Here is a 23,847-nt window from a genome sequence, read left to right on the forward strand (position 1 = left end):
AATGCAAAAGCTCAACTTGATCACACCCGTATAATGTTGCTGAGACTTCACTTGGAGCTTTATAGTGCTGTGATGTGATCTTTGCATACATGGCACAATCAATGTGGTTTTTTTAAAGGCTGATCCCGACCAGTTACCAATTTCAGTAAGCTTTTTTGCTAGACTGCAGTAGATAAGAGGCAAAAAAAGACAATACGTGAAGTGATGAAATGTAAGGAGGAATGATACAAAGACACTTTTCACCTTAATTTATTCTTAATACTCCTTGCTCTCTTTGCACATGGATGCTCTTAAGCCAGTTGGCTTGCTCAGTTTTGCTTAACTTTTATATTAGCTCCGTTTTGTAATAACTAAATATGTATTTAGAATGGTTGCTTTGCCTGTAGGTTAACAACTGAATCCAGACTTGAAACTACGGAAAATGAAGATAAGAAGGAAAATATAATCACGACTGAGAAGAAAACAAAAAAGAAAAAATATACTACATTGTATGTGTCTTCTAAACCAACTCCTGAAACACAATGTGCTCAGCAGTAAAACTAATTTTCTGAAAGGAAGCTGGATAGTTTGGAGTCCTGCTTCAGCAGGAAATGCTGAGTAAACTTATGTTGCATGTAAATACACAGGTTGCTAAAAAAAAAAAAAAATTGATCTGCCTTGTTTTCTGAACAGTATGACTACATTAATGAAAGCTGCACTTTTGATGTCTTAACTTCCCAGAGAGCACCTGTTAAGTACCCTGGCAATGGGACCTGAAGCATTGCCTTGTCTTGAATCTTCGCTAAGATTCTACATGCTTGTTAGTCATCACTTGTTGGAAGCATAGTGCTATTCTGAATGATAAGTACTTGCTATAGAAACAGGGGTTAATGTTGATGCAGAAGGAAACTAAGTCATGAGCAATTGCTCCTGAATTTCTTTCAATTCCTGGATTCAGAATTCTTAATGATTTTTCCCCCTAATATGTAGTTGTTCAGCTTGCAGGCTGACCTGATTGTCAAGATGTATGTTCAATTTTTTATGCATTTTGTGGGTTGGTATACGTTTGAAACTTTACAGTCTTGTATTTGTATGAATACATAAAATCAACTTTGCTTTTTATACCTTCATAAAATTAGTCTGTTGTGTTTGAGACAAAACATTTTTTTAAAATTGCCACTTTTTGATTGACAGATGTTTTGTTGGAAGTATTTTGTTTAAAAAGTACAACTCAATAAAAGCTAAGATATTGTAATGCATGTGCTGTGTCTTATTCTTAGATTAATCATGCCTTTCTGATATTTCATGCAGAATAATTTTGAGGGGAGCACATCTAAGCTAGTGCCTCTAAAGTTCCTGTATTTATATTGGCAATACAAGATTGAGCCTTCATGCTGTAGTTTAAGCTCCCTCTAGTGAATGGTTTAGCCATTTTCCAAGTAAAAGATTAAGATGAAAAAACTTTTTTTTTTCTTCTTTTTAAAGAAAATGAGGAAGATCTATGAGGAAGATCTATTGGAATAATCTTACAGCCCAAAGCTTTTAGTTTTTAAAGGTTGATCCACAACACTTCTGTCAGTATGTCTGAATCTAAGACCCCTGGCATACCTTCTTTACTCCAGAGGTGTAATTTTAAGCCCATGCCAGATGCTCATGGTCGGCATCAGGAGATAACGGAGTTGATAAAAGTCAACTTGCTGTGTAATGTTTGTTATATTCTAGTTTTGGTGAAATTCCTGTTCCATTTGGTAGCTGGCACTATAGCAGTGATGCTGACTGCCATTTCTTCACCACTCCCAGAAGAACCTCTAGATACTGTTTGTATAGGAAAAAAAAAAAGCTTTTGCTGCAAGTTGGAGGACGTCTATCTCTTGCATAATCATAAGTGAATATATAATAGAATTCAATTGTATCACTTCCTCAAAATGAGAAACTTAATATCTCTCCATATCCTTCAGTCTTATTTATGAATTTAGTAAACTGAGAATCTCTCATTTCTGGTTTATAATATTCCACGATATTAGAGTAAGCTAGCAACTATCCATGGCCTAGTTCTTTTTCGTCTTGCCACTGATTTCACATGTACATACTAAATGAAAGAAATGCTTTCCATAGGGCAAAACATTAGAAGAAACCCTTTTATTATTTTCCACCAATAGTGAAATAGTTAATTTTGTTTACTGCACATGGTGATGCAACTAACACTACTAAAGTACGTAACAGTTTGAATTAGAGGAAAACAATATCACTTCAACAAATGAATGAAGCTGCTTAGAGTTATCTATTTATCCCTCAGCCCCCCCCCCCCAAAAAAAAAAAGAAGGAAAAACAAACAAACAAAAAGCAAAACAAACAAAAAAAAACACTATTGCTTTGCCTGCATTACTGTAGTTTCTTGGGTCTGTGGGTTTCACATAATAAATGCATGTTTACGACTCTCTTAAAGAATTTGATTTACCACATGGCAGAACATGGCCAGAATTGAGGCTTCTGTTGCCACAGCGTACTTACAGTATTGCTTTTTAAGTCTTTGGAGATGAAATTTCTGTATATCGTTTCTTTTCAAAATATAGTAGTCCTGTGTTGTGCCTGCTCTGTAAATGATGGGTACTTTAAAGCAAATAAATAAAGTAGTCTTATGAGACTTAAAGGATGAAGCATGTTTTTAAGTGAGTAAGTACTATATTGGAACAATTTTCTTCAGGACTTTTGTATTAGAGGGAAACATAACGAGGAAGACAAATATAGAACAAGACATTAAATGTGAGAATGCCCTTTAGGCCAAGTATTTTATGGGAAAGGGTGATTTGCTGCAGTAAGGATTCAGAGTAAGGAAAACAGTCATTGAAAGTTAGGAAGTTACAACTCAAAATCCATAGTAAAAAGAAAGATGAATTTGTTCAGTCTCAAAATCTACTTTTGAGAAGAGTATAAAATGGGTGTTCAATGGAAAAGAACAGTTAGGACACCATAGCTGAAATTGGTTGTCCTTAGATGGAGATGTTCTGAGTTGCTCTGAATCTAGCTCATGTTAATAAACAATACGGAGCTACAGTGTTACTTTTAAGCAAGTTAATTTTTCCCTATGAAATAATTAACCAAATCCTTCCACTAAGGTTAGCTAAAGTTTTATTTGTTTGTTTTGCCTCCAGAATAGGTTTTGGAACACAATGTGCAACAAGAGAAAGACTGGCAGTCTGGACTTCTCTTAACTGCTTGTTAAAATCAAGAACTGACAAGTCACGTGTCATGAAAGTCTATCCTCACAGATGCAGCACAGCACTGTTAAACTGTTTTCAGAAGCCATGATTGCTAAGATAGAAAGTAATATCCTGAGGAAAGGACTGTTATATGGATTTGTTGTACTGAGCTGGAGATAAGAATAAATCTTTCTATATATTTTCTATTTCTTAATGTTTTAAACTCACAAGTAAAGAATGTGAACTCAGGTGACATACTTGTTTTCAATCCCGTGCATTGTCCTTCATCCAAACGGTGAACAACTTTGCTTGATCTTTGCTTACCCAAAACATCACTATTTAAGTTCTCACACACCTATCTGTGTAAAGGTAAGGGCTGTAAATATTTAGTAATCCAGTTCTTGAAATTTTGTCTAGATAATGAGCTTTTAAGTGCTGATTTGTTTAGAAAATGAAGAGAAACTCCCCTTTTCTCTCCAAATGTAACATGAGAGAAATAAAGAGGAATGGGCGGAGTTTGAAATGTGGCTTTTTCTTCACCTCATTTCTCTGAGAGAATTTCTATTATGAAAAACAAATCCCTTTTCCAGGGCAGGTTAAAAGCAAGTTCATGTCTTGAAAAAGCCAAATCATCTAAAATCTGTTTATGTTGTAAGTTTAAGAAATGAAGGGCATTTCGAAACTGAAGTGTTCAGCATGTAGAGGTGGTCACAGTGGCTGGGCTTTGCACATGCTACATGCCTTCCATGTAGGTGCAAGTTGAAGAGTAGTGCAGGAGAGCAGTGTAGTGGTTTTGCTTCTTTTCGCCTGCTGTTGTGTTACAGCCAGTATCATGCAACAGAAACACCCAGTTTGGGTTTCCCCTCCCCCATGACACTTGGGTACAATATCTCGAACTGAGAAAAGAGGAAGGAAGCTCACAGCTCAGAAGAGCAGCAAATCTCACAGAACCCTCACAGCTGCCTCAGCCAGCTTCAGGCTCCTCCTAGGCATCAGTAACAACAGCTGGGAGACAGATTTTGCTTCCAGCTCCTTTTGCTGGTTGCCCATCTCAAACTTCGCATCCTTTAAATCTTGTCTGCCTCAGTGGTGGGCATCCGTTGGAGCCTCGCAGACTCATGTACGATGGCAACATGGCGCAAGACAGACAAGAAGACTGGCGTGGGTATGTAACTCAGTAAACTGCTGTTTGAATTTTGTCCTCATAACTTCTGAACAGGATGTGGGCAGGTGTTTTCTCTAGTATGATAACATCCTCAACTTTATCACAGTAGTTTAACTGAAATGATCAATTTCATACAAAGTTTTAATTTTTCAGAGAGAATGGCAACTAGTGTGTGAATGCCAGCTTGGGAGATGTAACCCTTCCACCCCTCCGTGCTCCCACCCCTCTTGGATCTTGAACTCTAACAGTAACACAGCTTTTCCCACCTCTGTATTTTAGAAACACATTGAATAAGTAGCGTACTGTTTAGTAAGCAGTAGCTAGAAGTTATGGTGAAACAAATGCTGGAGAAGGGGAATCCTATAGTCGCTTCTGAGAGATCATGAAGACGTTCACTTGAAGTTAGTGTTACTGAAAAAGTTGTATATGAGTAGTGGTAGTAAATTCCTTTTTTGAAAAGAATGTCACCTTCCAACATCAATTTTCCTTAAAATTAATAATGTTAATTTCCATAAAGGTCTGAATTGCAGTTAAAATAAATAAACAGCATTTTAAAATTAGGAAGCAGCACTGAAGCACTTGAAACAAATACTCTGCTGAAGTTAACTGTGGGCTTCCAGTACAGAACATAGTTAATGTTATATTTCTTGTAGTTTATTTTACATACTAGTGTGTAGTTATTAATCTGACATCCCCAAATTATTTTAAATGACTGTTATGTTAAGGAGGGTGTAACATTTTCATTAAAAACACTAAAAGCAATATTAAGAAAACATTAAAAAACCACCAAACTGGCTTCATGAAAAAATGAATCAGGGAATTAATAAGAGGAAAAGAATGTCTTCCTGTTCAACTTCCATGTGCAGCAGAGACAGAATCGTGAAATGGAAGTGCCTTGCTCTGGTGGCAGTTTATATTACAAAATGAAAGGTGTAAAGATTTTCATTTTTACAAATAGTAGAAAGTACTTCACCTAATTTTAACATTTTTTTTTTTTTCCTGAAAGCTACTGGTCTGGGGGACTATGACCGGATTTGTTGGATGTGGTGTCTGTATTGACATACCAGTGATAGATCATATTCACAAGAATAATAAAAAACAATTTTCACTTCTAGAGGCTTCTTACAGGGAACGTTATGATTGGAGTGTATTGGACATAATAACAAAGGAAGTCTTATTCCTCCTGCACTAGTTTTTATCATGGGAGACCATTATGTGTTCTGACTTGATGTTCCGTGTGATGCATGCTAGTGAATTTTTGTGCATACCCCTCCAGTGGAGCAGCCTTGGGGGTATGACCAATGCATTTCCCCTGAGAAGGCCTGCTGTGGTTTGTTGACAGTGGAATTTGACAACATGTAACTTTATAGCCAGTAAAAGGCTGTTATGATCTTGTAGTCCTTATGGTATCTGAAAGCTGCAGCAAACCATGTATACTAAAAACAATCTTGTGAAAGCCCCTGCTCTGGCAGGGGGATTGGACTAGATGGTCTTTAAAGGTTACTTCCAATCCCTAACATTCTGTGATTCTGTGAAATATATTCAAAAATAAGGGTAATTCAGTCCAGTGATGTTTGTTTCATGAAGGCGAACAATGCATCTTGATTGAACAGTTCACTTCACTGTTCTACTTAAAATACCCTACTCAGGACATGCAATTTTACATAGTAGTAATTTTGTCTACCTCTGATCTAAGAATATTTAATTCAAAAAAACAAGAGTTTAACTAGAATCACTTATCGTGAACACTTTAATTTTAGCACATAAGAAGCAATCAAATACTAGCAAACATCTGATGGGTGTGTTTTAACATTGTTTAAACTGCAATACAGTTAACACGATGGGGAATTATCAAAAACTCAAAAGGAGTAGGATTTACTTCTGGCAATGAAACAGTGCTCTTGCTGCTTTCCCAAACACTGTCAGCTCTGACTATGGCATTCATTTCACAGTAGCTCATAAGACCTTACAATTGCAATTGTGATTATGTGCAGATACCAGTTCCTGAAACATGGCCTGCTAGAATACTGCTGCTCCTCCTCCCACCCGTCTCCACCCGTCTCCCCAATAAGACTTGTCTCCTCAAATCTGGTTATTTATGACAACCTGGAAGTCTTGAAAATGGTCTGTTAGTATAACAAGTCTATTTCAGCTCCTCATGTGCTAAAGACACATTTGTGTTACTCAAGTCAGTCACTTCACTGAATATTGCAATTTTTGTATCATGGGGAAATAGGGGGGCCTGGCACTTGGGAAATTTTCAGGTGCCAACACAGAGAACTGTACCTTGTGGACTGGGGGTCAGAACTAAGGAAACACAAACTGCTCTCATACAAGCATTTAGGACATCAGTGGTAGTTTAGTGTCAAAAAGACAGAAGATGGCGGCAAACTAAAATTTTATCTTTTTTATTTGCAAGTTATTTCGAAATCATTTCCTGCTGCGAATTAAGACGTGACTTAGCACTTGAACTACTGTTGAGTAGTTCAAAGAAGCCAACAGGCACCACTTGACAAAGAGATATCAGCAAATTGCATGAATAATGAAATAAGATTAAGTGCATAAAATGGGAAAAGGTGCAATGGATTATCTGTGTTCTTAAGGAAATTGTGTTCAAACCTAGATGAGATTTATAGCTTTGATAAGTTTCTTTTATGTATGTAATGGAAATGATGTATCCACTTTGTGAGGGAGCAGATGGAATTATGGTTAACACTATGATAATTCTCAAACACGGTACCTTTTCCTCTGCATTTATTAAAAACAACAAGAAAAAAGTAAACCCAGTTAGCCACAGAATAACTTGCTCTAAAGCAAAGACTATGACTTTGGCTGAGCCAGACTAGTAATGAACCAGATGAGAACTGTTAAAAAAAAATAATAAAATAATCAAGTTTTATGTTTGTGGGGGCTTAGCATTAGTCTGTAACGTTTGCAGCTGGCAGATATCAGATCTTAAAGAATCCATGACATGACCCATTTCAAAGCTGGAAAATAATAGCTGCTGTTTAAGATTGAGGTCGTGTGCACATTGAACATAGATTTCCTCTAATGTAGTTACCACAGCCATAACTGATTATTGCAATGCTCTACTAAGTGTTCTAGTTGTCTCCTCCACGCATTCCAACTGTTTCTCGAAGAATGGCAGGTATAATTGTGCTTTCCAATAGGAAGTCCAAACCAGAATCTTATAATTAAAGCTCTAGAGTAGGTTGCTTGTGACACTGCAGACTTGGTGGTATTTCCCTCACCCCATGCTTGCTCCCATGCTGTTCTAGGGTGATTTTGATGTAAAAGAGAATCTGTGCAAGTTGTGTCATCACGTAGGGTAATAATACTATGACTTTACTCACAGTTTATATACCCACCCCAAGTCTGTTTCCTGGGTTATGTAAAGTTTTTCTATTAAACTCTATTAAAAGTCACTTCATACTTGTATGTCAGAAACAATGATATCAGTGTCTGAAGCTTATTCTTTACAAAGGGGAGTAGAGAAAATAACAATAGTCAAATGGACTTTCCAGCAATAATAAAATACCACTTAAATGAGTACTCACACATGTAATCTTTCCTTGTAGGCCTTCTTCACTAGGGAGCATTCAATTTCTGCTATTGCATAATCACTTGAAGTTAATAGATAACTACAAATTTAAGGAAGGTCAGCAAGGCTGAAAGAAAAGCTGCAGCTTATATACAGGAGTTCCTTTTCTTAGCCATGCCAAGAGTTGGCTCACACCCTGTTTTGTTTTCCTTAATTTACATTGGAAACTAAATGTATTTGTTCTTTAATTACATAGCTAGGTGAGAATAGCAGGAGAATCTTTGACCCAGAATAGGCTTAAAAACCAACCAGATAACAAACCAAAAAGTAATCAGGGATATAGTCACACTGAGGATTTAGTTACAGTTTTTTTTGGAAAGGTGTTCAAAGAGGTTTTTGGAAATTCAGTATTTTTGTGCTCTTATTAATAGGAGGGAAAATAGCGTAACTACTTAATTTTACCTGTAGGAAACTCAAGGAATGATGAAGCCTGGAAAATAGAACAGCTATGCTGAAAGCACACTTTTGTCTCAGTAAAATCAAACAATATGGGCAAACTGAGTCTACTGAGAGGAAGTGCATTCAAATTGACAGTCTCCTCAAGACTGGAAGCTCTTTGACCTCTTTGGACTATTTTGTTTTCTACGTTTTTGTCTTCAAGTTTCTGATGAATGATTCTCATATTGAATTTGTGAGCTTTCAATTAACGGCGTACCTAACACCTTCCAGTTTGGTGTTCACTGATATCCACAAATTTTATAGGTTTTTTTTTTGTTTGTTTGTTTTTGAGAAATCAAGGAATACTGTTAGGACTGCATAGTATTTTCAGATGAGATATGTCAGTGTCCTTGCTGAGTAATTTCACACTATTTTTTATGAGAAGAAAATGGTAGCTGAACACAAGGAATTGATATGTCAAGAGAGAAGGTGAAATTTTTATATTACTACTCATAAAAGTAGAGTTATAATGTTTCAAAATAAAATAGAACAGGATTCTTGCTGAAGCTCTTCATTAGGACTCTTTGAATATTCAATATTGCTCCATGAGTTATCACATGGATATCATGCCAGATAATTATCCTACCATTGTCAAGTGAAATTAAGAGTCTACAGAATCACAGAATGTTAGGGATTGGAAGGGACCTTGAAAGATCATCTAGTCCTATCCCCCTGCCAGAGCAGGAACACCTAGATCAGCTCACACAGCAACACGTCACACAGGAAGAGCTGATTGAGCAAACCTGTACCTCAGAAGTCATTTTCAAATTCTTTTTAAGTGGAACGGTGGAAATTAGGCAAGGAAACCAACTAGTAAGAAAGCTGTGAGTAAAAAGTGAAAAAGGTAATGATCACACTTTTCTTAATAAGGAGGGCAAGGACTTCACAGGAAGTAAAATAAGCAGGAAAGACAGGTAGGAAGATTAGGTTAATGAATGGCTTCAGTGTTGCCAGTTTGTGAGATTTTCCTTGCTCACCATTCCTGTCTTGCTTTAGTTTACAGTCTGGTATTTTTGATAAATACCGAGAATCTGGGCTTTTTAAGTACTTGAAGCCTGAGGGAATTTAGCTGGTTTTCATGACAGAATACTTTTGGCTGGATTAGTGAAGGGATCCTGGAGTGCTTTGTCTTTTGAATATTCCCAAACAAGCTACAAAGTATGATTTATTTATTTGTTTGTTTGTTTGTTTGTTTGTTTTATGGCTTGTCATCTTCTAAATTGAGGATGTGATCTAATTCAAACAATAAGTTAATTGTGTGTTTGTCCCAATAAGCAGTTCTTGAAATCTATATTTTAACAGGAATCCTACTCTGAACAAAAAGCAATTGGTTTCTTGGGAAGTCTATAAACATCTTGTACATGTTTTCATCATTATTTTGCTTTGGCAAACATATGCATACCTACGACATTTAATGAAAGAGGCCTCACAGTCATATATCTATCCATTAGCATATATAAGTTTTACATATATCTAGTTGGAGGGATGATCATATGTTACACACTCCTATGTATGTGCTCTCACTGTAATCAATATGTAGGAATGAGATGGAAGCACAGGATTTATTTTTTTTTAGCCTTCATACTCTTTTTTTTTTTTTGCTACTGGGGTGGTTACTGTTAGATGTCTTATGCTACAGGTGCCTGAATGTCTGAGAGTGATGGCAGAGTTAGATTCTGAAGCTTCTTAGACTGTCTTTACAGCATGTCAGCATGTGTCACTTTCAGACGAACAAGAACTGATATGCTGGGCATGCTCCATGGGACTGATGGGAATCCCTTCCATCTTCCATACAATTCAACACCTTTTTGTGCTTTAGTGGAGTTCTTCTTGGAAAATCTTTTATGTCAACAGTTTGACCTGTTGTTTTCTAGACTTGCTATTGGGTTTTAGAATGAATATTGGCATCTTCAAACAGATCGCACTGAGGCTAATCAGTGAATGCCCTGAGACAGCGATCTTCAAAGTAAATTGACAACTTTCTTCACAGTAATTTGAAGGGGCCTTTATTTCAACTGTCTGGAGAGTTTGTTTTTATAAATCCTGTTGTGATTATCCTATCAGATAACATATGAATCCATATATTTGTGAAGTTGCAGTTAACAGAAGATACATTTGGATTTAATGGTCAACCTTTCATTGACTGTCCAGCTGTCCAGTGCTGTAAAAAATACATCTGGATGTAGCTGATGGCATTAGGTTGGTTGGTTGTAGCGTTTTTTGCAACTGTATAGGGGAAATGATTTCTTGTCATAAAATGTCTGGATATGTCTACAGTTAAGATGTTTTAAAGGAATTAGTTAAACTCTTCCTACTGAAAAATCCCAATACTACAGTAATATCTCTCTAATTATGTTTCCACTTACTCATTTAGAAAAGTCTTAGTTGGTAAAACCACTTCCGTAGTCAGTTAGTTACCACACTTTTCAATATATCAATTGCTATTAGATGAAGTTATTAACAGAGGGCTAAACCAATATGCAATGTAAATATGACTCAGTAATTTGTATCTATATTTTGAGACAGATGCATCTGGAAGTTGCATATTTTGAAATTTAGAGTATATTAGTCAACAGTAGTCTTAATCTACATGGACCTTTCAGGAAAACAGTAACAGCCTCAGCTCCACAATCTACACATAAACTCTGGAAACAAGTTGCAAATATATTTACATGTAAATGTAAATGTACTTATAAGGGTCGTTAACCATCTTCATTTACTGAAATCTATTTTAAGACTAAAGCCAGTCTGAACATAATTACATACCTACTACCTAAATTTAATTTTGTGTTGAGCTACGCCAGTTCTCTGAGAATGGCTCAGAAATCATCATAAGATTATCTTGAATAAATGGCGTAATCTGTAAAGCAGGCCCTCTCCAAGTTTTTATTTTATTTTATTTTATTTTATTTTATTTTATTTTATTTTATTTTATTTTATTTTATTTTATTTTATTTTATGTTATGTTATTTTATTTTATTTTATTTTATGTTATTTTATTTTATTTTATTTTATTTTATTTTATTTTATTTTATATTCAATCCCTGTTCTACCCAACCAGGAGAAGTGTTGACAAAAATAAGAACTTATTTTTGTTCAGATAAGGCTCTTAATTAAATATGAAATTCCTTCTAACTTGTTCCAGAAATATAATGAAATCATGGCCAAAAAAAAAAAAAAAAAAAGAATATCCCAAGCTGGAAGGAACCCATAAGGATCAACTCCTAGCACCACTCAGGTCTACTCAAAAATTCAGATCATAACATCATTAATGGAACATATAAAAGTGAAAGGAATGAACTGATTTAGCTCTATGTTTCTACTTTGGGTGTTTACTTGAAAGGCAATTTCATTAGATATTTTAAACATAGTTTTAAGTAAAATGTTTAAGTAAAATATGTCACTAACATACATTTTGGCCTAGAGAAATCAGCATGCTTCGTTCAGAAGCCTCAGAGAGAGAGAGGGAAGCAAAAAATATGTTGGAATAGGCTGAATGGAGGCAGATCTTTCTAGATGAGGTTCAAAATAGTTCAAAATATTGCATGTTTGGATTCTCTGTATGGATGGATGGACTGGGAGACTGTCATGAGAAAAGGAAGAAAAGCCCAGCACACTAGTATCTTTATGGCACAATAGACGTCATGGTTAGCAGTTAGTGTTCTGTCACTACTTGCACAGTTTAATTGTGGTTGTAGATTCACGTACTTTAAATAGCTTCTCTGGTTGATACTAAATTCAATAACCACTTCTAATCTGTAATGCTATTGTCTATAAACAAGCCCCTGAAGAAAAAAACGTACAGAAAAAAAGGCTTACCATAGCAGCCCACATCCTGCAGTCTTAGAATGTAACAACTAGCAAAGAAACTCATTTTTCTTGAATTCTGTCTGAAACTAAGTTGTTTTTTAAACCCATGCAGATAAGGTTATAATTGGAAGACTTTTTAAATCTGCCTCTTCTTTGTTCCTATTGGAGTGATTAAATACAGAAAATGAAGAAACTTTCTGCTGCTTCCAAATGAAATAGTTTCATGTTAAGATGAAGACAGTTTGCATGTGTTTCTCTGTCCCCATTATCCCCAGAATCACTGTACATTTCTGAAACTGTGCTTTAAATTCTTCGTCAGAGCAGTAGACAAATAGATTTGCATCACAATGAACATGTATATATTGAAGATATGCATCTAAATATGTGCTCTAAAGCATATAGAGTAGTTGCTATAAATGGCTTTGTTTTCTTGCAACAATGACCTTCGTAACATTTACATTTTCAGAAGAAAAGAGATAAAAGTAATGATGGCAAATGAAGCTTGATGATAGAATTACAGTTCCACTTATTTATTTATCCTAGTCTATTCATGCTAGTATCAGAATCTTAATAAACATGTGCTTGTCAGTTCAATTGTAATGTATGGCTATATTGAAAACCAGTATTTTTGCCCTCTAATTTTTCAGCTATATACAATTTCAAAGGGACAGGAGCACAACAGCTAGCTCTACAAATTGGTGATGTGGTCCACATCTCGGAGTCCTGTGACGGTAAGCCAGTGGACTTAAGGCTATAGTTTTCTTTATTTAAATAATTTAGTCTTTTTATTTCACACCAATTGCCTGTGTTACATAAGTAGTTGTCCAAATGGTGTTGGTATGTATTTGTATTATTGCTGCCAGTGTTCTATTTTGAGTAACGACTTAATCATTTTTGGAGAGCCACAACCAGAAATGTTACAGTACATGTGGTTTTCTTGGGATGCCATTATCAAATGAGGAAGTCATCAAGGTAGTTCGTGACATTCATGCCAGATTGTACTATACCTGACGGAAGATGCATTAGATTTGATGCAAGCATTAATGGAGCACATTTTTGCCTCTAAACTAAATATTTGTTGCTAGATATTTCTTATTGTTGCTAAATATTTGTTGCTATTCAGCACCATAGTATTCCTATATTGTAAGAAGGAAATCAAGTATTTTTAAAGTATTCTGTAGGTCAGCATGATAAAAACACTTCTGAAAACCACTTGACATATTAAATGTACTAAACAACACAAGTCCACATCAAGTAATGCATAACAAATACTCAATATGCTGACCCGAGCTTGGGTATGTGGAGTTGGCATGTGGAGACAGCTGACCAACTGGCCTAAATGTAAAATAAGGACAAGCAGCAGAATAATAAGAGAGCATAAAACTTTGTAGATGTGTGAAGCTGAACTCATTGTTGATACCAGAGTGATAGTGTATTCCTTCTTATACCTTCATATATTTACTGAATTACCTCCCAAGTCCACTAAAGCGCTTAAGTTTTTATTAGTATAAAGCAAAGACATCAGAATTATATCAACTCAACATTTGGGTGTCTTTGCAAAAGTCACTGTAATAGATTTTTTGTTGTTGTTGTTCACAATCTGCGGTGATATAGTTGACCAGGTTAAAAATTAAAAATTAGATTTTAAAAGTTCTTCAAACTTTGCAAAACAACTATAAATTATCTTCATCCTACTTCCAGTGTCTGTTATCTGTATCATCTTAAATGCAGTGCATGTTAGAGAGCAATTGCTGCATTGTGCATTCTGAGAGACAGTTCAGAGTTGTAAGCCACTTTGGTCATAAGACTGCTAAGAATCTGAGGCTAGCTGTGCCCAGTCTATTCCACTGCACAGGTCTCTAAGCTGTTTGGAAATGGCAAGATCTTTAAGAAAGGAGCATCTGAGAAAGCACATTTCCAATGTTTCAGAGCTTTTTTTTGTGTGTGTGTGTGTGTGTATTCTTAAGAGTAATTCACTAATCACTATATTCACTATAAACATCACTGAAAAAAATGGATGTAAGTCATTAGACTACTAGTCAACGGATTGCATATTTAAAGCCATGAGTAACAATTCATGTCCTCCCCTAAAGGAAGAAGAAGAAAAGAAGTCTGCATAATTCTTTAGGTTTTTTGCTGAAGGCAGAAAATATACTTGCAAACCAGAACCTCCTTATACTTGCATTGCCTCTGTTAATGGCAGAAACAACAATCATGTCAGGTTTCTGACCTGAAACGTGCTAAATTCATAGTCAAGTTTGTGAGGATAGCCTGGCAACTGAAGTGGTGATCTTATGGGGTTATTTTTTTATCTAAAAATCTGTTCTGAATCCTCTGCCCTAACGCCATGTCATAGCTTGTTTTTAAGAAATATGTTTGTCAATGAAGAAGTGCCATCTTTCATGTTGTGCACATGAGGAAGTAGATCTTCTATCAGATACCTTAAAAAGATGCTGTCAGCTGCAGCTGAAGGGTAACCAAGAGTAACAGTTTCTTCTCTGTGCACATTTTGTGCTATTTTTGTTTGTTTTAAATGTGCAAAATATGCATGCAGAACTTGTGTGTGTAGTCACAGCACATAGGATGAAATGGGTTTTAAACATTTTTTTTTGTAAATTGGAGGCTATGTGAAAATCATTCAGCTTTAAAAGATTTGGAACTTTTCTTGCTGAGAAGATACTGGGGAAAAAAAATCCTTGTGTTAAGAAAACACACAAAAAAAATATTCTTTCTTTCTTCTAGGTCAATAATTTCCCTGACTCTTTTAATTTTGCCTTTCTCACAATTCTGCTTGTTAACATTTGAGTTTTTTAATGCTTTAGTTGTATGGCTGACATACTAGTGCTGTGTTTGAAATTTTGAGGAAAAAAAGGTGGTAGGGAAGAAGTATGTCTCTTCATGAAATTACAGTCAGAATAAGTAAGCTTCAAGTCATAAAATGCTTCCTTGGGAATGAACTAGAAGCCAATGCAAAGTCCAGTAATGCTGCTGTGCAGGTAATGTTTCATGATGATGGAATGTGTGTACAGCGGACATGGTTTCTGCTTTAATTTAGTAAGGTTGAACATGATTTTGTGTTCTTTGTAGAATTTTATTGCAATTTAACTGGGGCACGAATAGAACAGTCTGAATTTGTGTCCTAATTAGTACTGCTGCAGTATTGAACATCTGTTTCTTTCAGAAGGGGTTTCTAGTTGATGAATGGAGCAGGAGTCTTACAATAGCCCTTCATTTATTTTTTGACTTTCTGCCTTGAACTTTACAGTTAAAGCTGCTTACTTGAGTAGGGTCTAAAAGCTATAGTTTCTCATGGCAGAGTGACAGGTTTCTCTTCTAACACCGGGAAACTGTATGTCTAAGCTGTATACTGCCTCAGTTCAATACTACCCTTAGAACGCAATCAGAAATGCTTCACAGGCTTTGCAGTATCGTGAGTGATCTTAGTTGATACGTATATAAAAGGTAACGAAACAGCTTATCCTATCTTTTATATGCAAGTGTGGGAGTGTTATATTCTGCATAAGATATGTTCTTACTGTGCAAGACTTGAAAACAGATCACAGAATCATACTTGCCAATGTAAAAGTAGTGCCATTTCCTGCTACTCACTTGGCTTTAATCTACGTTTTTTTTGAAATAACTGTTTTTTTAAACATCCTGTGCCAGATGGTTCTTATATGGAGGGGAGGAAAAACAAAATGAAAACAAATAAACAACAATGAAAACTTTGTATGTTTCTTGAAGTACATGTTTTTATTCTAAGCTTCTGAGTGCACTCTTTCTTCCTTTTAGATTGGTACAAGGGTTATCTAGTGAGACATAAAGGATCAGAGGTAAGATCACACTATTCACTCCTATATGACGCTATTTTTAAAGAATCAGTTGATGAAGTGAGACTTCTTTTTAGAATGTCTTATTCTATTCTGATCACTGAAGCCAGCAATTTCCATCTTCATTCTTTTCAAGATGTAAAGAGCAGTGTTTGTTCTGGATAATGTTGATAAATATTAAAAGTAAGCTCTGGGAGAAGGAAAGTAATGAAAAAATTACTGCGCTTTCAGGTTAACAAGCTTATCAAGGTATCAGTTGAAATAACTCTCTGGAATTAATTTGCTGCAAAATATTTCTGCATATTACCCCTTCCCACCTCCCCCTTAAAGGTATTAAAGGCTACATGCAATCTCAGGCTTTGTCAAGTACCATGTATGCATGTCAGTTATTGCATACAGAAAAATCTTACAAATCCCTAGCTCAATTACCAAGACTAGATTTGCTAGTTAACATGAAGGTTGTCATGTGTGCATTGATGATCAAACATTCCTTTAGGCTGTATAAAATGTTTTCACTGTCATAGAGCTAGGAATCATCAGATCATTTTGTCTGGTCACCTTTTTTCTACACAGGTCAATTGCACATCAATTTTTAGAATACTTTTCTGCTGCATATTGCTGATCATCTTACTGCATGGCCTAGGTATTACAAAATGAGCCCATGACCTCGATTGAGCTGGTGCCATTCATGCCTAGGAGGGCTTGAGAGTTTATGGCTTCATTAAATATCTCTATTTGTGCATTGCAAATGAAGCCTGTTATTTTTTCTTAGAATAATATTAGTGCTGTGCAGAATGATCTTGACTATTACGCTTGGAAGTAAATTTTGAGTCTGAGTTAGCTAACCTTCCTGCCAGTGGGCATTTGTCTATTTGCCCTGAGCAATTTCTGCAGTCTATCAATATTTCTTTTACTAGATGTGCTGATCCTGTATCAGCATCTCTCCTTTGATAATCAAGCTGATCATAGACAAAAATGTTTCTTAACCATATTTACAGTGTATGTGCTGTTTTCTAGGAGAGTAGAAGATTATGTCAGGAGATGGGGAAGTGAGGTGATGGCAGAAGATGTCCTTAATGAGAAAATGTAGTCCTATGCATTCTATTTTTGTACAAAAGGATATGACAATGCTGCTAATATTTGTCTGTCAAGCAGACAGGCATCTACGTGTGCAGAAAGCCAAAGAGACAACAGTTAATTTGAAGACTACATGTTATGCTAATGATCATGGTTTTATGAAGAACAGTTGGTAGAAGTGTGTTTTGGAAAGCTCTCATTTGTTAAATGTTGGAGAATGATAACAAAGTGGATTGTAATTTTTCCCCTCTCTCAACAGGGAATATTTCCTAAATCTTTCATCCACATCAAGGAAGTTAATGTTGAAAAGAAAAGGTACTGAGTTTAACTATTGTTTTACATTAAGTATTTTGTCTGCTAAATAATGAGTCTTTACATACTTTATATGCCTTAAACACAACTCTAATAAACTTATTAAACTATGATTTATTTTTTTTCATTGTGCTAAATTTTCTTTCCTTTCATAGACACACAGAAAATGTAGTACCTGCTGAAATTCCTTTAGTTCAAGAAGTTACCACTACACTCTGGGAATGGGGAAGTATCTGGAAACAGCTCTATGTGGTATGACTTTGGTGTAACTTCCTGCTTTTAATTTCAACCTTTAGTATCATGTACCTGATGATTTTTTCATAGTTGTTCTCTGGGGAGTTGACAAGTTTCAGGATAAGCGTGTTAAACATAACTAAGTTGCATTTGAAAAATCTTCAACATGTTGGGGTGCTAGAACTCAAGTGGTAGTATGTAGCTATTAACAATGATCAATTTCCAGAATTCAGTCTCTTTCACTTTCAATATCGTAGTTTTACATTTCTTAAAGAGATAGAGACCTATTTTTTTCCAGCTTGGAGAAAACCATTTTTTTTTCTTGTGAACACTTTGGTTAATACATAAAATAAAAAGTAAAATGATTTTTGCATGTGTCTTTTTTGCATCTTTTTTGCAGAGTTTTGCATCTGTCTTTTGTATGTGATTGTAATTCCCACATTGTAGTGCTCTTACAAAAAAAAAAATATAGATAGATTACTTTGTAGTTTTCCTTCATTAATATATTCATTTTCTGAAGCCAGTCACTTCCCAGTCTTCCTCTAGTTAAAGTCAGGAACTAGAACACTTCTTGTTTCAGTGGATGACATTGAACTTCTTTAGCGACTTCTAAGTGTTTTCTCACTTCTGTCTTAAATGTATTAATATCACAGTCAAATGTTTCCAGCATGCACTTATCAGTGTCTTATACAGAAATGAATTGCTTCTCTACTGGTGTCCCTGGATGAGACCTAGTTAATGACTTTCAGTCCACAAACAGTTAAATAAAAACAAAATAATGTGTCTATCCTCATACAACATACTAGAAATTCCATGGGACGTTCTGTCCTTAAAAAACTGTGGAGGAAGGAAGTCAGGCTTCAGACAATTTCATATTGTCTAATAGGATTTGTGGAGTACTTAACAGATGTAAAGTTGCAAAACTGGACTTGGATTAATTGGGTATTTTAATTCTTGATCCTGCAATCATTTAGTATTAAATATGATGCATCCTTGAATTATCAAGGTTAATGTGTCACTTCAGCTTTCTACAAACCTTGAAAATTATTGTTTTCTTCTGTGTCCTAGACAAATAAGAAAGAGCGGTTCCAGCAGGTGCAGTCTATGATGTATGACTTAATGGAGTGGAGGTCACAGCTTCTCTCCGGGACTCTGCCAAAAGATGAGCTTAAAGAGCTCAAACAGAAGGTTACTTCCAAAATTGACTACGGTAACAAGTAAGTGGGCTATATTGCTTCTGAAAACTATGTCTTATTAAGTACCCAGCTAGAACAGAGATGATGATGATAAACTTTTCCTGGTTGCAGTTTTGTAGGTCATTAATATGAGATGTGGACCTAGTAAATCATTCTTTTCAAACTTCTGTTACTCTTGAGGTAATAATATGTTGAGGCTCCTCATCCCACATGCATTATTATTAATTTTTTTACTATTAATTTATTTGTTAATTATAGAAACATGAACTTGTCAGTTGTAAGCATTTGAGGTCAGATGACTGGCCTTTATATCAATATAACATCAGTGTATTCTAAGCCCCCAAACTCATCTATCCCTTCACAAACACAACCTACCTCTGCTAGTGTTATGCAACACCTTGAGCAGTGGTGTCGAGAGACCTTAGTTGTACATAAATAGCAGAAGTCTGAAGTGTACAGAGCCTTTGTTAAAGGCAACTGTCCCCAGATATGCTAGGGAATTTCCAGACAGAAATCTGGTTCTGGTAATAGAAGTGAAACTACTGTAGATTGGATAGTGTTTGACAAAATGCCTTGTATGTTACTTGCTGAGGAAAGTCATTGTAGCACAACATATTTTTGGCAAAAATTTTGTTATGTGGGGTTGAGCATCCACCATCTGATAAAAGGTGAAGAAAGTAAACCACTTCATAATAGGCATTTCATAGGCAGTAGAATCTGTTCATAAACTGTAAATGCTACTGCAAATGACTGTGGTTATTGTGGCCTGACAGCCCATATGCAGTTGAAAGTATTTAGCTACTTGTGGCTTAGACACAAGCAATGACCTGATGTTATGAAATTCTTATCTTGTTCACTGAGGTTTGGATCTACAGATTTATGATAAATTGTATTTTTACAGAACATCCTATGGGAATATACATATCCTGTTATGCTATGTGGAGCTGAATGGTCAGTCCAGGACACATTTTTGCTTTGAAATGTTCCAATCAAAGAATCTTATTTCTGTCCAAGAAAACATCAACATTATTATTATTATTATTATTATTATTATTATTATTATTATTATTATTATTATCCATCAGACGAGGAGGCAGTAAGCTGCTTTCTTGAAAGGAGCAAGAGTAAAGGTGATGTTTAAAATGGCTTGGGATTGGATAGAACAAGAGTGCAAAGTGGATAGTGTTTGCAAGTGGCTGAGAGTGTGGGGTTAAAAGTTGAGATATGTGAAGGAAACTTGCTGAACTCTGGAGAAGGAATAAAGGGAATGAAAGTGGAAATTGAGTGGTCATTGTGGGAGAGGAGATTGAACGCCAAGTCAGGAGAGGTGGCAGAAAGAAAATGATGCAAGATGAAGAGGGTCATCAGGTGTTACAGACTTCTTCAAACAACATAATGGTAGACAATACATTTTAGAAACTGATAAGTACAGTCTGACATGAAGTAGACCAGTTTTAGAGAGGGATGGAGGAGTAAGATCCTGGATAGACAAGAAAGTATATCTGACGACTGAGGTGACACCATAGCACCATCGGTAAGAACACGTAGGACGTAGGGAGGTTGGACTTGAAAGTTACGAACACTGAAAAAATATGAAGCAAAGGAAAAGAAAAAGGCATGACTTGTATAAGAGCAGAGGAGAAGAGAGTGTAGTTGTTAGTCAAGCAACAGGGCAACATGAGAAAAAGAGCAACAAAAAAGCAGAAGGTAACAGGAAAAACCTGTGCATATTGATTACAAAATTATGCATTAAAAACAAACAAAAAAAAGATTAAGACTGCTTGAACTCATTGAACATAGTGAATCTATTTTAAATGCTAAGCATTTAAATGCTTTGACATTACCATCAGTTCCCAAAAAGAATAAATATTGGACAACAGCTTGAAAAGGAAATGGTAGTTTTTGCTTATTTTCTTTGTTCAGTAAAATATTGTTATATTTATTTAAACTTATTTTACTGCTTTAAAATTTGTTGTAAATCCTTGTGCATTGCATTTCCATGCTTTATTTTTATAGAAGGAAATGATTGATGAAAATGCCATATTGATCTGTCTGTTTTTGCAGGATACTTGAGCTAGATCTAATAGTTAGAGATGAAGATGGAAATATCTTGGATCCAGATAAAACCAGTGTCATCAGCCTATTTCATGCACATGAAGAAGCAACTAATAAAATCACTGAGCGAATTAAAGAGGAAATGGTAGGAATAATGGGCAAAACTTAAAGCTTTCTTTACTAAAAATCAAAATGAAAATTCAGTGCAAGGCTTGAAGGGTGCAAACTTCTACCTTAAAATTGCTAGAAATGCTTGCCTCTAACTTACCTTAGAGTAGATTCGCATTCATGTTTTATAAATATGGAGAAGCCTCAAACTGAGTTGTATTTGTGCACTGGATTCAGTCTGTGGGCTGGGCTGAAAGCCTGTCCATAAAGCTGGTTCTAAACACATTCTTTGCTTTCTAAATGCAAAAAGGTCTCCTAAATCCATCTGTGGGCTTACTCAGTAGGCTGCTTTGTGTATTGAGTAGTTACATACTTGGAGTTTAGGTTGTACCTTCTCACTAATCTAAGTTCTTTTTAAAAGAATCTTGTGAAAATGCTGGTTGTTTGCTGTAAATTGCTGCTTATTAGTTGGTCTGAAGGAGTTAAAGAATTTAAGCTTGCTAACAAGGAGTTTGGTGAACTCAGAATAATCTTGTGGACCAGTACCAGTAGTTAACCACATCTAACCAAAGCTAATGAGGGCATATACATTTAATCTTCTAAAATACTAAACAAGTGACTGTACTTCGTACTTCCTTGATCTCTTCATATTAAGTCTGTTCAGAGACTTAGAAGATACTTTAGTCCTTTTCTTCATTCATGAGAAAATAGTGATAAAGCAAGTACAATATCTGGCAAAAAAAAAAAAAAAAAAAAAAAAAAATTGCCATCATGACACATCAATAATGCCCATGTCAAACTGCTGGAAAACACCTTTTGAGTTGTTCTCATCAGTGTCACTAAATAAATCTTGCTTCCCAGACATCAGCATGTAATTAACTGACAACACAAGGAAACTAAAACTTGTTTGTCTGCAACAGACTACATTGGCTTGTTTTAAAAACACAGCAAAACAATGGATAAGAAGAACTTTAGGACATCATCTGTTAAGTGGCTGTTTCTAGGTGTTTAAAATAAGATGTGGGTAGAATTTGGGTGTCTATTTTTGAGATGGTGATTCTGCTCAGCTGTGTCCTTTCCCCAGCATACCATTTTTTTGTTATTTGTCTTCAGAAAGTTGTATTTTTCTTATTTATGTTGCTGGCATGGTGAAACCTCATTACAATGCAGATAGTAGGCTTCCCCCTATATGCTACTGTGTTCGAAAAATTATATGCTGCAGATTTGTAGGTTCGGCTCTATCGTGGCAGCTTGACATTTTTTCTTCTGCTCTTTAAAAGTGACAGTTATGTCTCACCCTTCATTATAATTGTCCTGTGGCTAAAGAACTGGCCTGGAGTATGGAAGTCAAGTTAATCTCTTTTTCTAAAGGGCTTTAAGTTCTTACACCACTGGAAAAATATTCTGAAATCTTCTAGGCATGGTTCTTTATCAAAATTTTAATAAAGGATGTCAGAACAGTTCCACTGAAAGCAGTTCAATTTTCTTGGTAGTTAAGGTTTTGAATACATTGATTCAATGTGTGGAGGGGATATTAACCTGGCTTTTATCTCCCCAGTGAAATTAAGTATAAGATATTAAAGACAAGAAGATTTCTGGAGGTGAAGGGAAGAGAAACAGCATAACTATTGTGTTCCTTGAAAATATTTGTTAAATAAAGTAAACCCTGTTCCATTTCTGAAAGGAGACGCCAATCGGGAAAGGATAATATGTTTAGAATCACATGGAAAGGAAATTCTTACTGATCATACTGAATAAGTCCCCTAAGTCCTGCAAAAGCTGGATTTAAGGCACCTCTGTCATCAGCTTTTTCATTATTTGCACAGTGAGGTAGCTCCCGAGGCCAGGTACAGTGTTTGGAAGAATCCAGTCTGAGTTTTTCATCTTCTTACATACATTGAAGGGTCTGGCAAGGGATCTTCCATACCTATGTCACTTCTGCATCTTCTAACTAACCTGCGAGCTTTCTTGCTTCATCATAGAAAAGGATGTCGATACACTGGAGACATATCAGGAAGCATCAGAAACTTACTTTCTGGTCATTTTCGTATTGCTAGACAATCTCTCTCTGAGTAACATACAGGGTAAAAGCTTTTGGTAGAAAGCAAGCCTTTTAAAAAAAAAAAAAAACAACAAACAACAACAACAAAAAAACACAAATCTTGCTGTTTGATGGTTCTTTAAGTGAGCAGAATGTACTGATTTTTCAAGATCAACTACAATATGTAATAACAATTGAAATTGCTTCTGTTATCCTACCACTTTAATTCCTGGATGTAGCTTATGATTTTCCTTCTTCTGAATAGTCAAAGGATCAACCAGATTATGCATCATACTCCCGAATGTCTTCATCCCCCACCCATAGCCTATATGTCTTTGTGCGCAATTTTGTTTGCCGAATTGGAGAGGATGCAGAACTCTTTATGTCACTATATGATCCACAGAAATTAACAATTATAAGGTAAGTTTATTTATTTATTTAAGAGAAAAAAATCTAATGAGAGGAGCTGGCCATAATGAAGTACAGTAGTTGCCAACATGCTAGTAATGCAGAGAATATATAAATAAATGGAAGACAACCAAAAAAAAGGAAAGTGTGGATAGATTTAATTGCTGGCTATTAAAGCATTCTTGGATAATGGATCCTGAATATTTTGACAGATAACTTCTAGAGTGAGCATTTGAGAGTTTTGGAGAATCTCAAGACCACTTCAAAGTTAGAGATGACAGTACTGTTGGAGGGATTTGTGTTTTAAATAAAGACGATATAGTTGTCTTTAACTTTAGAGCTTTTACAGACTTCAGGAGAAAGAAACTTCATGTGGTAGTAACTGAGACATCA

General features: G+C 35.6%; 1 protein-coding gene across 1 annotated transcript in view; it reads left to right on the top strand.

The window, feature by feature from the left end:
• Positions 1-4,304: 4,304 nt before the first annotated feature.
• DOCK2 (dedicator of cytokinesis 2) overlaps positions 4,305-23,847 on the top strand; it is a gene marked incomplete at its 5' end in the record, with an annotated part of 189,235 nt that continues 169,692 nt past the window's right edge. The window contains 8 exons of the mRNA XM_084295002.1: positions 4,305-4,344; positions 12,841-12,924; positions 15,986-16,026; positions 17,360-17,415; positions 17,568-17,664; positions 18,715-18,863; positions 20,907-21,042; positions 23,312-23,466. Of these exons, the coding sequence (XP_084151128.1) occupies positions 4,305-4,344; positions 12,841-12,924; positions 15,986-16,026; positions 17,360-17,415; positions 17,568-17,664; positions 18,715-18,863; positions 20,907-21,042; positions 23,312-23,466 (758 nt within the window). The remainder of the gene's footprint in view (positions 4,345-12,840; positions 12,925-15,985; positions 16,027-17,359; positions 17,416-17,567; positions 17,665-18,714; positions 18,864-20,906; positions 21,043-23,311; positions 23,467-23,847) is intronic.

Source organism: Netta rufina (genome assembly GCF_964035555.1).
Source record: "Netta rufina genome assembly, chromosome: 14".
In the NCBI taxonomy this organism is placed as follows: domain Eukaryota; kingdom Metazoa; phylum Chordata; class Aves; order Anseriformes; family Anatidae; genus Netta; species Netta rufina.